The 15,582-nt window shown below is 40.6% G+C and overlaps 1 protein-coding gene across 6 annotated transcripts in view; it reads right to left on the minus strand.

Annotated features, from left to right (window-relative positions):
• Positions 1–4,901: 4,901 nt before the first annotated feature.
• The window catches only part of Dgki (diacylglycerol kinase iota), a 447,586-nt gene continuing 436,905 nt past the window's right edge, over positions 4,902–15,582 (minus strand). For 3 of the 6 annotated variants that reach the window (XM_021164730.2, XM_021164731.2, XM_029478766.1), the window contains one exon: positions 4,904–12,783. In XM_021164730.2, coding sequence (XP_021020389.1) covers positions 12,667–12,783 — 117 coding nt within the window. In that variant the 3' untranslated portion in view covers positions 4,904–12,666. Of the gene's footprint in view, positions 12,784–15,582 lie in introns of all 6 variants that reach the window. The other 3 variants (XM_029478768.1, XM_029478767.1, XM_029478769.1) reach the window with 2 other exon arrangements.

The following is a 15,582-nucleotide window of genomic DNA, read 5'->3' on the forward strand; positions in this document are numbered from 1 at the left end:
ATTGCCAAATGAGGAAACCAAGGCTCAGAAAGCAGAGGGGCTCGTGCCAAAGTTCACTCAGTTTGCAATCAGCAACATAAGGGCAAACCCCAGAGCTGTCCATATTGATTCATTAAATGCCAAACAGAGAAGAAACCCCACTATGTAATTAGATTGATCCTTGAAGGAGAAACATCCTTCCTTGTATCATTATCATATCCTTAATGTAGTTGTAAGACATAACAGCCATTGAACATCTGTGGTCTATGTAAGTTCCAGTCCTTTCCATCTGTATATGCCGGAGCAAATTATCTTCACGCCTATGAACTGATAGCTAGTGGTGCCAATAACCTGGCAACATTTGGCCCTGAAAATGAGCACACGTTTAAAAAAAAAAAAAAACCCTTCAAGGATTTTTCAGTCAACAAAAAGATACACTTCATTACATAGACCTCTTATTTAAATGATACTAGTATTTAAAAACATATCAACCAATTATGCACACTATATAACAAACACACTATATATGCTCAAAAGGCATACTTAAAGGATGAGGCTAGTGGAGACTTCCAGACTGACAGATTTCAGTATGAGCATTTTGAAGCTCTTCCCATCCTCATATGAAACTCATGTTCAAAGATACCCTTTGTAAAAGGGTCCCTGAGGCTGTCTCACACCCCCACAGTCTTCCTCAGCAGATTCTGGAACGAATACTTCTGAAACCTTTGCATCAAGGCTGGTCCCTAGTTATGCTCTGGGTTAGAACAATCTGCCCCGCCCTCCTCTTCCCCTGAGGTGTGTAAAGGAGAATCCAAAGTCTGTGCACATGGCACTGTAATGCAAGTAGAGGTGACTCCCTGGGCTTTGGGACATCTTCTAATCGTAGCTGTGCCTTTTTGAGAAGAATTTAAACTCTTTGTATTGCAGTTTTCTCCTTGGAAAAAAATGAAATTGTTTAGCCCGTGTTGTTAGAAGGGGACTCTAATTTCAGTGTTTATTTATTTATTTATTCATTTATTATTAACTAGCTTCAACTTTTCACAAAGCACACAGGACCTTGTTTTTCTTAGTCCAGGTCTCTGGATTTCTCAATGAAAAAATGACGTTTAATACAGAAATTTAAAGACAGATGAAGCCCAAGGAAAGAGAAAACATTTTCAGACATGCAAAAGGACAATTCATTTCACCAGACCTTAGTTAAATAAACAATTTGTGAGTAGACTCTAGCAAATTTAAAAAGCAAAGAAAACACAAAAGCTAAACTGGCAAGAAAAGAAAGATTTTAAGGCGGCTGTGAAGCATTCCTGTGAACGTTTGTTAAAATTAGGGGAATCTCAAAAGTCATGAGGGTGTAAATCTTGTTCTGCTTTGTTTTTTGTTTTATACCCTAAGAAAGTATTGTAGCCTTACAGTTGTTTAATACTGCTTAGCCAGTCATGAGCATAACATCTTAAAAGATGGAAAAATCAGTTTTGAATGATTGAACTTCATTACTGCGGAAGAAAATAAAATTCACATCTAACATTCCATACACAGGTGTGCCAGAAGCAGGAAACATGACATGGAAGGGGATGATAAGTGTTTATTGTAACCATCTCAGAACTGACCCAAATTGTCCTTACCAGAAAACAGTCTGGCAACACTGTGTGTGGTGGGCGTGGGGGTGGGGTTCACATGCATTTGTTGCAAGAGAGTGGATCCCCCTCCATGTCCACGGGAGGCCAGGGGAGGATGTTGGTTGTTTGGCCCCACTAGTCTCTCACTGGACTTGGAGCTAGGCTGATGGTCAAGCAAGGCACAGAACTCTCTTGTCCCTAGGAACTGAGAACATAGATCTATGTATATCCACAACCAGCTTTCTGTGCAGAAAGGGGATCTGAACGCAGTCTCTCAAGCTTGTGATGCAAGCACTTTGACCTGCTGAGCCATCCCCCTGGTTCCTACAGCTTTAAGATTTTTCCATTATGGCTACTGGCTACTGGCCCACTCCCAGCCTTATATGAAGACTCATTGCAAAGTCTTAATCCTCTTTGATTTCTCAAGACTAGGTAGTTTCACCACACACATATAGTGAAACTTAAAGGGGAGCCTCTGTCTAGCTTTCTCTTTCCTAAAACTCTGCTAGCTTCATTGATATCCTAAACTCCCAGCCTTGCCTCTGAAGTCTGCCAGGCTCTGCTCTTGTTGGTGTTCGCTGCCTGGAAATAATTTGCTGTCCGTAATGTAGGGGGGCGATTAGACCTTGTGTCATTTGATTCTCATCTTTTGGGGACACCTATCTATATTAACTAAGGTTCAACATTTTAACAATGATTCTTTCATACTTTATTTGTATTAAGACTGGAAGGTAACCCTGACCTTATTAGTTCTTTGTAGAAGCAGAAGTGTAATTTTTTGAAACATTTATACCTTGTTTAGGATACTTTCCCAATGTTGCCTGCCAACTCTTCATTTACCTTTTGACCATATATATATATACACATACANACACACACACACACACACACACACACACACACACACACACACACATATATATAATTCAACTACAGTTAAAGTTAGCATTCTCATCTATTGTACTGTGGATCAGAAAGAAGAGAAACAAATCAATTATATTTCATTTTTATTCTGTACATTTCCACACAATTCACAATACAGAAAAAGTGTCCAAAAGTAAGTATAACTAGTCAATTTCTTTTTCAGAGATTAATTCAGTCTCTCAAATTAATTCCATTGAAAATCTCTGTAGAGCAACACAGTGATCAAGATTCTTTATATAAATAGGAAATGCGAGAAAATTAGGGAAAAATACTTTATGACTTTATTACAAAAAACCCCTCCTTTCCTCCCTTTCCCCTACCCACCCTTCCCACCCACCCTCCCTCCACTTCATAGTATCTGGATTCCACTTTACCTAGAAATAAAACTTCCTCTTCTACTGCCATAGCTGCTACTACTGGGGGAAATCCCGCCTTGCAGCTGCCAGCTTTGCAGTGGCATGGCATGGCTCTGGGATGTAATCAGACAGAATCAGAAAGCATGAATGAGCCCTTTACAACATGACCCCAAGTCTTCATATACATGTAGTAGCCTCTGTGAGTGACCCACCTCCAGCAAGTGGTTCTCAGGAGGCCTGAGGAGCCTTTTCACTCTGGAAAATCATTCCATCAAACATTATCATTCTGAAGGCAATAGCAGCCATGTAACACTTCACAGAAATCACTTCCTCACTTTCAAACAGCTGTGGGCCATCGAGCAATCCTGGTGGTCCACTTAATCCTTGGCAATTTGGAAAAAGAGCTGAGCTAATAAATGTGAAGCTGATCTGCACGTTGCCTTTCCCACACATGGTTTTCTACTGCACTGCAACGTTTTGTCCTTTAGAATCCCCAGATTCTCCCACCCTACCCCCCCGGGGGGGGGGCATTCTGCTGTGTCCCAACTCACAATCAGGATATCAGCAAGCAACAAGATCCTAACTGCACTGCAAGTTAAGCCTGTATGTGCATGGGTTAGCGCCTCAGTCCAACCAGTGAGAAGTGTGGGGGTAGAGTGGGAAATGAAAAATGTCATTGTTAAGAAACATGATGATCAGGAGCCATTTGGATGCATTAGGGTACAGTAGGTATCAAATGAAGAAATGCTTTAAACACTATGAGTATGAAGAACACATTGTGTGCTTATGAGCTTCAACAAAAAACTAAATAATGCAGGGCCTATCATTTCTTTGGGCTCTTTCCATTTAAGTAGAGACTGCATGTAAACAGCTCATACCTACCATTTTTAAGAAAAACAAAGAACTAGGTTTATATCCTCAAAGAACAGGTCGACTCTCTGAATAGTTAGGATGAAAATATATTTAAATTTGTAAATAAAATTCTTCAAGTTGATCTTACTTTTCTCAACTCTTATTATGGGCCAGCAATCTGTGAACAAGGCCTCACATAGTCATGTGTGAGTTTAGTCACAGCATTTGGGAGACAGAGGCAGGTAGATCTCTGTGAGTTTGAAGCCAGCCTGGTCTACACACAGAGTTCTAGGACAGCCAGACCTACACAGAGAAACCCTGTCTCAAAAAAAAAAAAAAAAAATCTGTGGACGGTTGAAGAAATCTGAAACAACATTCTACCCTTTGGGATTTTTACAACAAAGCTTTCCATTAGTGGCCCCCACCCCCCAAGTTTCACATTCAGTCATGGAAATAAACAGGATAAACTATGCTGCATAACCTGAAAATTCCCAGCTAACACTCTTTGAAGTCACTCTAAAGTTTGCCTAGCTACACTGGGATTACATGAGGACCAATGTTTGTTGAGTGTGTACATACATTATCTGTGAGTTGTCATGAGAGCCTATACCAATACAAGAGTCGTCTAGTTATGCTATGCCTGAGAATCTTTTCTTTTTTCTTTTTTGTCTCTTCTTACGACTCTGTTCTTATTTTTCTTTCCCAAGCCAAGGACAAGGAGTGACCCAGGAGAGACGAGAGAATGGGGTTGTAAAATGTCTCTCAGAGTAGATTTCTGGGAATGATCCATTTCCTCAGTATCTGAACACTGACTCTTCCCCCATCCCTGCTGGAAAACTGGGTCTCAAACATCACCCTTATGGACAAAAGGGGAGATGGTTAACTAAGACTGCAATCTTCTTAAATAGAAATATAGAAATACTAGCCTATGGTCATGAGTTGAAGTTTTATTTAGTCACAGAGAAGAATAAAAAAGCTCCAGTGTTTTTATAACCATAAAAATATAAGTGTCTTCAGCCTTTTCTCTAACTCCCAGTCACAACCAAAAGAACAAGTAAAAAAAGAAGCTTGTGTGGGGGTGGGGGTGGCGAAGACAGAGACAGAAACAGAGACAGAGACACACACACACACAGTCTCACACACACACACACACACACACACACACACACACACACACACACAGAGAGAGAGAGAGAGAGAGAGAGAGAGAGAATTTCTGCCTCTAAAGGATTTGGCCTATAATTGCAATGACTAATATTTTTCAAAAATGCCCTTGATTCCCCCTAAGAAGTTGCCATCTGTTTGTCACGAACCTGGAAGCAAATGGGCTCTAAGGTTTACTTCAGTCTAAAATAATAGAAAAACTAAATCTGGGAAATATTATACCTTTTTCAAGTTCCCTCACACATAAGGATTGACTTTCCTGTGATCAATGAGCTGATGTTTATTCTTCACTTAAGCACTGGGAAAAACAGTTGAAAAACACCTTGTTTCTCCAGGAAGCCCAACTGAAGTTTTCTGGATGCAAAGTTTAGGAATGAGAAGCTATACATAATGAAGGCACCAGCTCTTCATGCCTGTTTTGATCGGTTTTGCCCTTAGGTTTGAGTCCACACATTGTGCATCCCTTAGAACTTGGATCTGACAGAACCAAGTAACCCATTTCCTTGGGACATTCTTATTCTTAACTTAGAACTGTTTTTTGGTTTTTGTTTTTCCCTCCAGGATCAGATACCCTTGTACAAATTCACCAGTTTGCCCATTGGCACTCCTGGGAGAATATACAATCAGAATGGGAGAACATTAGCATTCTTTCCACTTCAAGCTTATCATGGTTTCCCATTTGTGTCTTAACGTCTATGTATGTGATTGTATAGGGTGAACTTTGAACCTACACCCTCCCATAAACAGATCAATCATGCTTCGAATGACAGGGCCATTCTCAGCACCTTTAGGTATTGTATTCTGAAACAATAGCCTTCAAAGGAGGCAAAATAGTGCTTTCATTGAGAAAGGAAGGGAGGATGGGACAGAGGGAGGGAGGAGAGAAGGAAGGGAGAGGGAGAAAGAGAGAGAGAGAGAGAGAGAGAGAGAGAGAGAGAGAGAGAGAGAGAGAGAGATCTCAAACAAAATAGAGAAATCATCAAACCTCAGAACTAGTTTCTTTGCATGAAATCTACCACAGTATCCAAACCTTGAACACTTTTGTGTTTGACATTTGTTCTCACTGGCATGACTCTGGATAACAATCTCTGGAATTCTAAATTTAAGATGTCTCTTGGTTCTACTCAACTTGGCTGTGGCATCTCTGATAGATTTTTTTTTAATGGAGAAACTTTGTATCATGGAGACCTGAACAACAGATCTAAAGCTCCATTGAAGGCAATGGTGGACAACTATTATCCCAGAAAGAATCAATTTGGAGTATATGAGTCTGAAATGTCAAGAGCTTCCTAATCTGACAGGGACCCTGTAACTGTGTGATTCTGTGCAAGTTGAATTCACTACGTCAAGACCCAGTTTGTTCATTTGGAATGTCATACCTGTATTATCCTCCGCATGGAGTGGTATCAGATATAAAGGCTCAGAACTGTCAAAAATGCATCAAACTATCAAATCTCTGATTTTAAAAAAAAAAACTTAGGGAAGTTGTTAATAAACAATAGTTTAGTTGTTTTAAATAACTTTATATTGTAAGCCATATGTGTGTCTTAACAAAGAGCTGAGAAACAAGAGAGTCCCAGTTGCTCCCGCTGCCCAAGGCAGCCAGCTCAGACACCACTGGCCTCCAGGTACTAGAACACTGGAAGCAGAGAGAACACCTACCTCACTGTTTTGTTCTGAATTTCTTCCCTTGCAATTACCACGCTGGCACCAGAAGCCAAGGGATTTCCCAGGGTGCTTTTCAAGAGCATTTACTTAGCTTCTGAAGATCCCTGTGCAGAATTTCCTTCTGTGATTAGGTTACAGTTAATTCTAAGAATCTCAAATCACAGCAAATTTTGTTATATTGAAAGAATGGTGAGATTGCCAATATGGATTTTCTTAAGAATGTCCAAAAATATTCATCAAAACCCAAAACGTTTCCAGAAGAATTTTGAATTTTTATCTCCTTATGTGTTCTCCTTTTCTGAGTTCTTGAATCTGTGCTTAGTTTTAAGATTTTTAAATGAGAACTAAAGACCACCCCCTTCCAATGTTTTAAACTTCCTTGTGTGTAAAGTGATGTTTTAAGAAATCAAGGTTCTCATGAATTTTTAAAGATCAAATGTTGCCATGAGACAAAGCCATTTTTAAAATGATGTAAAGAAAATAACAATGTAATTGCAGCCCCTTCGGATCTTGAGTCCCTACTAGTGACATGCCTAAAGATGGTCAAATATCCCCCAGCTAAGTGCTTCCAGATGTTGAAGGTTTGTAACTCTGTATGCATGTCCACTGCACTATTTGGCAACTCATACTTCATCTTCTTTATATTTAATCAAAACCCACTGAAAATTCTGCTTATTATTCCTGGTTTAGCTCCCGAGGGCTGGGATAAATAAATCTTAGCCTTTACTTAAGTACAGTTTCTAACTTTCATCTTAGAGCTTTAGTTTCAAGGATCTTTTTTTTTTAGACCATTACCAGGATTCCAAGGAAATGGAAATACAAAATAGCACTATTGCTTTGCTATTTAACATTTGCATGTACAGAACTAAAATATGCTAGCCAGAGTAACAAACATGACAAAAACTCTGTTGAAATTTAGGACATACTGAGGTACCCTAGAGTACACACACACGTACACAAACACACACACACACACACACCCTTTAAGGAATTTAAACTATTTAGATTTTTCTTTTGTTCCCTGTCTGCAGAAGTTGTTTATCCACTTCATTCCTAGGTAGCTATTTATTTCGCTGTGTATCGCAATGAGTAATAGGTATTTTGAAAGAAATGTTTAAAAAAATAAAAATGAAATGCTTAGATAAAATAAGAAATGTTTAAAAATAATAAACGGGTTTCTGAACCTATTATTGGATGAGCATGATTGAATATATATATATATATATATATATATATAATATATATATATAATCAGTACTTCCTGGAGTGACACGCCATCCAACACTCAGGTTCTGCTATGAAGTATTGGCTTTAATAGCTTTAGGATTGTTCTGTTTCCTGTTTGGGACCAGAATAATAAATTTCAGTGTTCTGCATGAGCGGGCTCTTCATGTGCTGTTCTTTGCTTTGAGGTTTCTCATTAAGCTGCATTAACAGCCTTAAAATCCATAGGTTGCCCTCAAGGGTATAACCCGTATACAATCCAGTTCTCTGGGTGGTGTTAAAAGCACATGCTGCTGTCACCATCTGATGTGGAAGGAGTGCCTATGACTGTGACCTCTCAGGTCACTAGAACAAAAACAAAATAAACCTCCCTGACTACTTCTGCTTCTAAGAATCACCTGGTCATAATTCTATAAGGTGCCCATGGTCAGTAGGCATGTACTTAGTCTTTGGCCAACATTGGTATTTGCCCCCAAAGGGAAATTTTATCTTGATATAATTTTATCATAACATGTGGGGAAGATTTAGGCAGTCCTGACACAAAGTGATAGGCACTGGTACCAGGAATGTTGCCTCAGCCAGAGAACTGGGGGGTCAGGCCAAGAGTGATGCGAATACTGGAAGAAGACATCTCATCAGCTCACTGTGGCGCTCAGTCCTGAGAAGAACCAAGAGTTGCAAAGGCAGCATTTTCTGAGACGTGGGCAGAGGGAGTTTATACTAAATACATATTACAGTGTGTTCAGATAGCTAATTTAATACATGGTCTTTCTTTCCCTAACATGAACATAATTTAGTTGGAGAGAACAATTAGCAATCTTGGTGGTTATGGTGAGCCATTTTTAACAAAGATCTATTTTTACTTTTAAAGAACATAACTGAATAAAACAGCATGCTGTGCTCAATGATTTAATTAGCTTCTCCTACTGGAAGACAAGCTGCTCCAACCCCAGACCAAACCCAAGTAACTACCCCTGCTCCTCAACAACAGCCTGCCCTAGTTAAAGAGCCTTAGAAATCTGACTGGGTGCTAGGCTTATAAACTCAGCTTTAAAGCAGTGAGGAGGTCAGAGGAGAAATATTTCTCCTTTGCTGCCTTGAGATCTAAAAATAGAATGGACAAGCCACAGGATTCAGGGTGGTTTCATGTATTATGGAAGGCAACATATAAATAATCAGAAGACTCACTGATTATTATCTTTATGACTGACAATCTCCAATGCCATATGCAACTGTAGCAATTCAGAGATAGATGTAAGCTCAGGAATAGAGAAAACAACAATGAAAAGAAAATCCTGTTTCTTTACTAATCATTGCCTATGAGTGTTAACTATACACGTAAAGATGATTTGCATGCTTTTAAGATGTCTTTTCTAAACATATGCAATATGTGCATATGGCACATATGCCCATATATGTATACAAATAAATACATTTCTATTTATGTATGATGGATATATGTGGCATGTACAGATATGTGTGTATATGAACGAGAAATTTCTGACATAACACACAAGCAAGCATGTTTGTCCACATTGACAGTGATTCTTGCTGGGTACTGAGATGGGATACCAGCACAAAGAACTCCTTCACGCTCATGGGACGCTTCCCATGGAGTTAGAACTTTTATGAAATGCACGTGCTACTTTCATAACTAAACTGTGTGTTCATATAATTGACATGGTAAAATGAAATTGCTATACCTTATTTTCTTAGGCATGATTATCCTAAAGATCCTAGCAAGTACATTTCAGAGGTCCATTATGCAAAGGAGTCTCTAGGAGGTCCCAGTGGAAAGGACTGACCTGTTGAGCATCTCGGAACCCAGGCCAATGTGCCTGGGCAGCTTCTGGGAAGACAGGAAGAAACAGGGCACAGGGGCCCTCTACTATTTCTTACTAATTTCTCTGCAGCTGAATTGTGCTTCAGAACTCCCACTGGGTTTCAATCATCACTTTGATGGTGGTAGCCAGAAATCTCAAGGCAAGCTTCCAAGTCATGCTGTTTATCCTTCTAAGGTAACTAATTCTCTCCTGTCTCTCTCGTGTTGGCGAATGTGGTAGTGTCAAGGATTGGGCTAATGTTTCATGGCCGATATAATACAAGGTCACAAAAATTATTAACTTTACTGCTATGCAATGCTCTCTTTTAATAACACGTCATTTTTCATGATCTCACCAGCCCAATTTAAAGAATTCCAGGGAAGACACAAGAGACCAGACGCCAGAGAATCAGCTAGGCTGGCTGCTCCTTGCAGAACATCCCCAGCAGGGTGTGTAAGATTATTTTTTACAGGTACATATTTTTGTGTTTGATAAAGTATGTGGGGCTAGGACTGAACCATTTTCTTCCATACCTCCTGTTGGCTCACTACATGTGACATTATATGCCTAAGCAGAGTCAGACACTCTTGGACCACATGGCTTTAGCTCTTTCTAATGCTCAGAAATATCACACATAACAAACAACTAAAACAAAACAAAACAAAACAAAACAAAACAAAACAAAACAAAACAAAAAGCATCCTACAGGAGGTAGACTTAAAGTTGCTAAAATCATGAAATCTGTAGTTTCTTTGCTCACATTTTTTGACATCCCAAGTTTGAGAGATATTTTCCAGAGATGGATCATGTATATAGTATATTGCTCCTCAGCAATAATATACAATCTAAATTATTTTTAGTGGTTTGAGAATAAATATCTACAGCACAGGGAACCTTACAGTAGTCAGCACTGTATCTACCTTCATTCTAGGGACTTATTATCTTAGTTAGAGTTATTAAAATTGGCCCATACCCACCTCTATCCTAAATTTTCTGTGGGCTGCTTTGAAACCTTCTCAGAGAAATATGAGATGGTGGTTGATGAAAATATAGTCCTGCATCTCAGCAGTGGCCAGCTGGATAACCAACTGCTTGGCCAAATGCTTGGCTCAGTCTAGGGGGTGGAAGGCTCTATTCGAAGCCAGGTTCCAGTCCATTCTAAGGATTATGTTTGTCATCACAATATTTCCTTGACAGCCCTAACAACTGAAAAACTCCTAACAGAAACCCAGTGACTTCAACTCCTGAAAATTATCTAGTCCAGAGAGAGTTCCAGTTCTGAGATGGATGCCTAGAAACATATTATTCTTAGCCAAACCATTTCCCCACAGCTAGGTATGATGCCAAGTTTGATCTTAAAATTACTATCGGGAGTTTCTAGCAATGAAATCCCTACTCACTCAAAGCCTCCTAACACTCAATGTGGCACAATGTATCTGTCCTTTCAAAATGATGATACGTGATTCTGATAAGTAAATTGTCCCCCATTGGACTGTGAGGTTAAAGGTCACATGCAGAAATGCCGAGGAAGCATTTTGCTGTATTGAAGAGAAAGTTGGAAGAAAGCAGAAAGAAAAGATTACATACCCCACTTGTATTTGTGACCTACCCCCTAAGTGGAGGAGATTTTGGATATAAAGTTGGATATTTTCTCTTCCTTATTACCCGGTCCCACCTGATCCACAGCATGAACAGAAGTGACAAGTTTAGAAACCATTTCTGCCACAGTGGCTTATATTAAGAAATTTGTGCCAGGAGAAAATAAAGTAGGGAAAGGAGCAAAATAGACTCCCCTAATACACAGAAAATGGGGTCATCAGCCATGATCTCGGAACCTAAAAGGTCATAGGACGAGCACAGACCAGGAAGGGCCAGGCATCCTGAGAGTCTGACCATGGAACTGGTGAAATGAGGCTTTGTCCTTGGGTCAAGCCTTCCCTGATGTTATGAAAACTGAACACTTAGAAAAACACACACCAACCCCCCTTTCACCACTACATCCATGAGCCTGTAGTTATTAGCCTCAGCCCCAAATGCCAAAGGCTGTTCTTGTAGCATACATTGCTACTTTGATTTCTGCTATTTTTTTCCAGTCAATTAGACTGCTTTCTGTTGTCATTTTACAAAGATTAGGATTAAATATTTATGTGTTCCGTTTCATATAACCACTGTCCAAGACAGGTCTAATCCTGCCACTGAAACAGCACTTAGAATCTTATAGCTCTGTAAACCAGTTATGGGGTTTCATTGACTCCCTGGCTCATCTCTACTGCAGCAGAAGGCAAAGATGGCTGCACGTAGGCAGTGCAGAGCTGTACAAACAGCCCAAGCTGAACCAGTCCTTCCTATCACCAACAGCCCAGCTGCCTGGGCTACCTCTATATAACATCTGTGAAGCCCTTCAAGCACAGACAGCTCCCATACTACCTCACTGTACCCAAGAGACAGAGCACACAAGTTGACATTAGCCCTGTGGCACTTCCCAGCTCCTATGTGATGAAACCAGGCGGGGGGACATGCAAAGCCACTAGTTAAGTCTTGGTATATTTAGTCTACAAATGGAAGTGGTTTTATAGATATATTTCTGTAAGACATCCTGGAGGGTTTCAAAGACCTTCAGACAATGTGGTTGGAAGACAGAAAATAAAGAGACGAAAGCATAGTTTCTAAATCGATGGGTGATTACAGTAGAATTGTGAGATACAGGGGAGGGTGAATGTCTAAAGGGAGGAGGGAGCAGTGCCCTTTATGTGAAACTCCTCAGAATCTTTAAAATAAATTAGACGGGTGAACACAGAAGTTCATGCTACTTGCTAGAAGCAATAAGGATCAAATTTTGTGGACCCTGTACGCCACAAATCTCCGGTAGCCTGCCTCCTTCTCAATGGGCTATCGTGTCCTGTTGTACATCCCTGTAGCCCTGGTAGCATATTCTCAGATAGATCCTTGCAGGAGAGAGGCAAATATGGATTCCATTAGCTTCTTCCAGGGGAGCTGCCCAGTGGCTGGGAGGGCGTAGGTGATACGCTTGCTCAAGTTCTTCTTGCCTGTCTACCAGAGTCAAACAGCAGTTTCCAGGTCTTCATGGCCAATGATCTTATAGTTCTGTCGGCTTTCTAGGTAAGCAGCCAAATCTGGGTCCCCAGCCTGCTGTGCTCGTTCCTGGGGTGTCTTGCCCTATAGATAGCAAAGAAAAACGAATAGCTAGATTGAGATGATGTCCATATATAACAGACTCAGATTAGCCAAAGATGAGTCACTACGAAGAGTCCTTCTATGTTTGATGCTTCAGAGTGTATGGATGCTTTCAAATCTATTTACATCTAGAATCAGAACCATATCAATGTGTGGTGGTTAAGTTAAAGGGTCAGGAGAAAGGGTATATCTCCATAAACAAGGAGTCATGGAGTCTCCCTGAGACTGTGGGGAGAAACTGTGTGCAGTAAGTTTGAGGGCCAAGTACTTTTCAGAGGAGGGGCAGAGGAAACACAGAATGAAAGCATGGAAACATGGAGCCACGTTTCCTGTTCAGGATCACTCTTTGCTGAACACTGACAACGGAGCAAGATGCCAAGATGAGGAGTGACAACTCGCAGATCATCTCGAAGGCTCTTCCTTTGCTGGTTTCAGCACCCATCTTCCTAACAGTTCACTGACTCAGTCTGCACTCAGTACTAAATCACTAGCTGAAGGTTCTTATTACAGGTCTTATACAGCTGTAGCAGACTCTTACTTTTACTTTGATAATGATAAGGCTGACATCCCCACTTTCCAAACATTCAGAAAAGTGAACCTCTGAGCAGACTTGTAGTCAATCCTTTGCTAAGAATAAAGATCCCCTAGGACATTACCTCCATCCTAAGGGTTCTAAAAGCTCCATGCATGAGCATATTCAGCTTTTGTGTAGCACTGGGTTACAGAATGGTAAGATTACAGGATTCTGACAAAGGAGTGAAGTGCAGTTACATTACTACATGGAATGATCTATAGAACATAGAAACATTTTGAATGGAAACTTACAATGTTCAGTAACATGCTTGATATGAGTCCAACTGGTTTTAAAAACTGAGAGTCAAACAAATATACATACATGCAAAGAGAGATTAAAGTTTATCATGTTTAGCTCTAAGTGAGGGGATTTCAAGTAACTTTTCTATATGTCTAGTTTTCTGTGTATGGCCATAAAAATGAATCAGCTATTTTTTTGAAAAAATGAATACACTTTTATAATTCAAAATAGGATGAAGTCTCAAATACCTTGGGTCCATTTATCTAAGAAACTTAGAAAATAAAAGGCACCTGTACCCAGGCTGGACCTCACAAGTTCCATGTTGTCCCTCTTGCTCTTGTGTCTCTTCCCTGTGTTTTTAGTTTCTGAACTGAGTACAGGCTCAGCCATGGTGGACAGCAACCCTACTGTGGTCTGAATTGCTTTTGCCAAGCCACTCCTCCCTGTGTGGCCTAGACTAACCCTGCCTGCAAGGTATGTGTTTCTGGATTCAGTTAAACACTGGAGCATTTCAGTGTAATGTCATCTAGGAAGAAGGCCACTTAAGCATTTATCTGTCATTTGAAATGCCAGGCTGAACAGGTAACAGATTGTCTATGCATCAAGAGATAGCCACCAAGAGATAGCCAAGGTGGTTTTGGTGAGCCTCGGGGGAAGCTGAGGCAGCTAGAGGGCCGAGAGGAGAATTCCATGTAATATAACTGCTTCAGAAGTAAAAAGGCATAATATGTCTCAATGTTTGCTGTTCAAGAAATACCCAGGGCCCACAGTCTACATACCGAGATTCTCATCATTTAATGAAATCTAACAGGAGTTTACAACAATGATCAGGCTTCCTGAGGTCTATGTGTACAAACCATGGCTAGAGTTAGTGGCTCAAAACCTGGTCCTATTTAATGAAGGACCAATACCTTAAAAGTCTTCTTTATAACTATAGAGATATAGTTAGTGATGGGACTTGCTGTCTACTCAAAGTCCTTCAAAGCTCCGCATGCTTCTCAGAACAGATAATAGACTCCTATAATTGATTCTCTTTCTTCTTCTTCCTTCCTCCCTCTTCCCTCCTTCCCTCCCTTCCCCTTTTCCTCCTCCTTCTCCTCCTCCTCTTCCCACCTCTCTCTGTATGTGTGCATGTATGTATGTGTCTGTCCATCTCTATCTAGTCCAGTCTCTGTCTTTGCTCAACTCCACTGAGTTACAAGACCCCCATACTCCATACATCAGCTCTATCTCTTAGAGATTCTCTGTCAGTTGAGTCTACTGAGGAAGGCAACAGATTCAGATGACCTAGACTTGTCCTGGGGCCCTACCTGTACTCATGGGCACTTCCTGGTCAAGGTGGCTTACACATTCCACCGACAGTCTCTGGCCTCAAGACCATCTTAATAGGCTCACACACTCTGCAGACTGAAAAGCTCACCTAAGGGAGTAACCACATTTTAAGCCTCCTTGGGATAAGTATCATTGTGGGGCAGGAATCCAGGCCATGAAAGTGATACATGACAGTAAACCCCATTTCTCTTTGTCCCTCTTTATCCTACTGAGGCAGTGGGATAGTCTGTCACCAAATGAGGAGGGCTGACCTACTCAGTCAGTATCAGGCTACAAGTCAGCAGAGTTAGTAGTACCACAGCTAGTCTCCCTCTGGCTTCCTGCCCCCATTCCTGTCAATAATGGTTTTTCATGCTAACTTATATGGTTGACAGTTATGGGATAATGTAAGAAAACACATATAGAAAGGCTCTGAAAGTTTAAAGGGAAATGGGGCTAGAACGGAGGCTCGGGAACTTTGAGCTCTTGCAGAAGTTCCATGTTGGATTCCCAGCATTCACATGGTAGATCCCAACCACTTGGAACTCCAGTTCCAAGGGATCTGCTCTCTCTTTTGAGCTTCATAGACTCTTGAACACATGTGGTACGTAGCCATATGCTCTCTCACACATAAACGCACACATGCATCTAAAATT

This window comes from Mus caroli, chromosome 6, assembly GCF_900094665.2.
Source record: "Mus caroli chromosome 6, CAROLI_EIJ_v1.1, whole genome shotgun sequence".
Classification (NCBI taxonomy): Eukaryota; Metazoa; Chordata; class Mammalia; order Rodentia; family Muridae; genus Mus; species Mus caroli.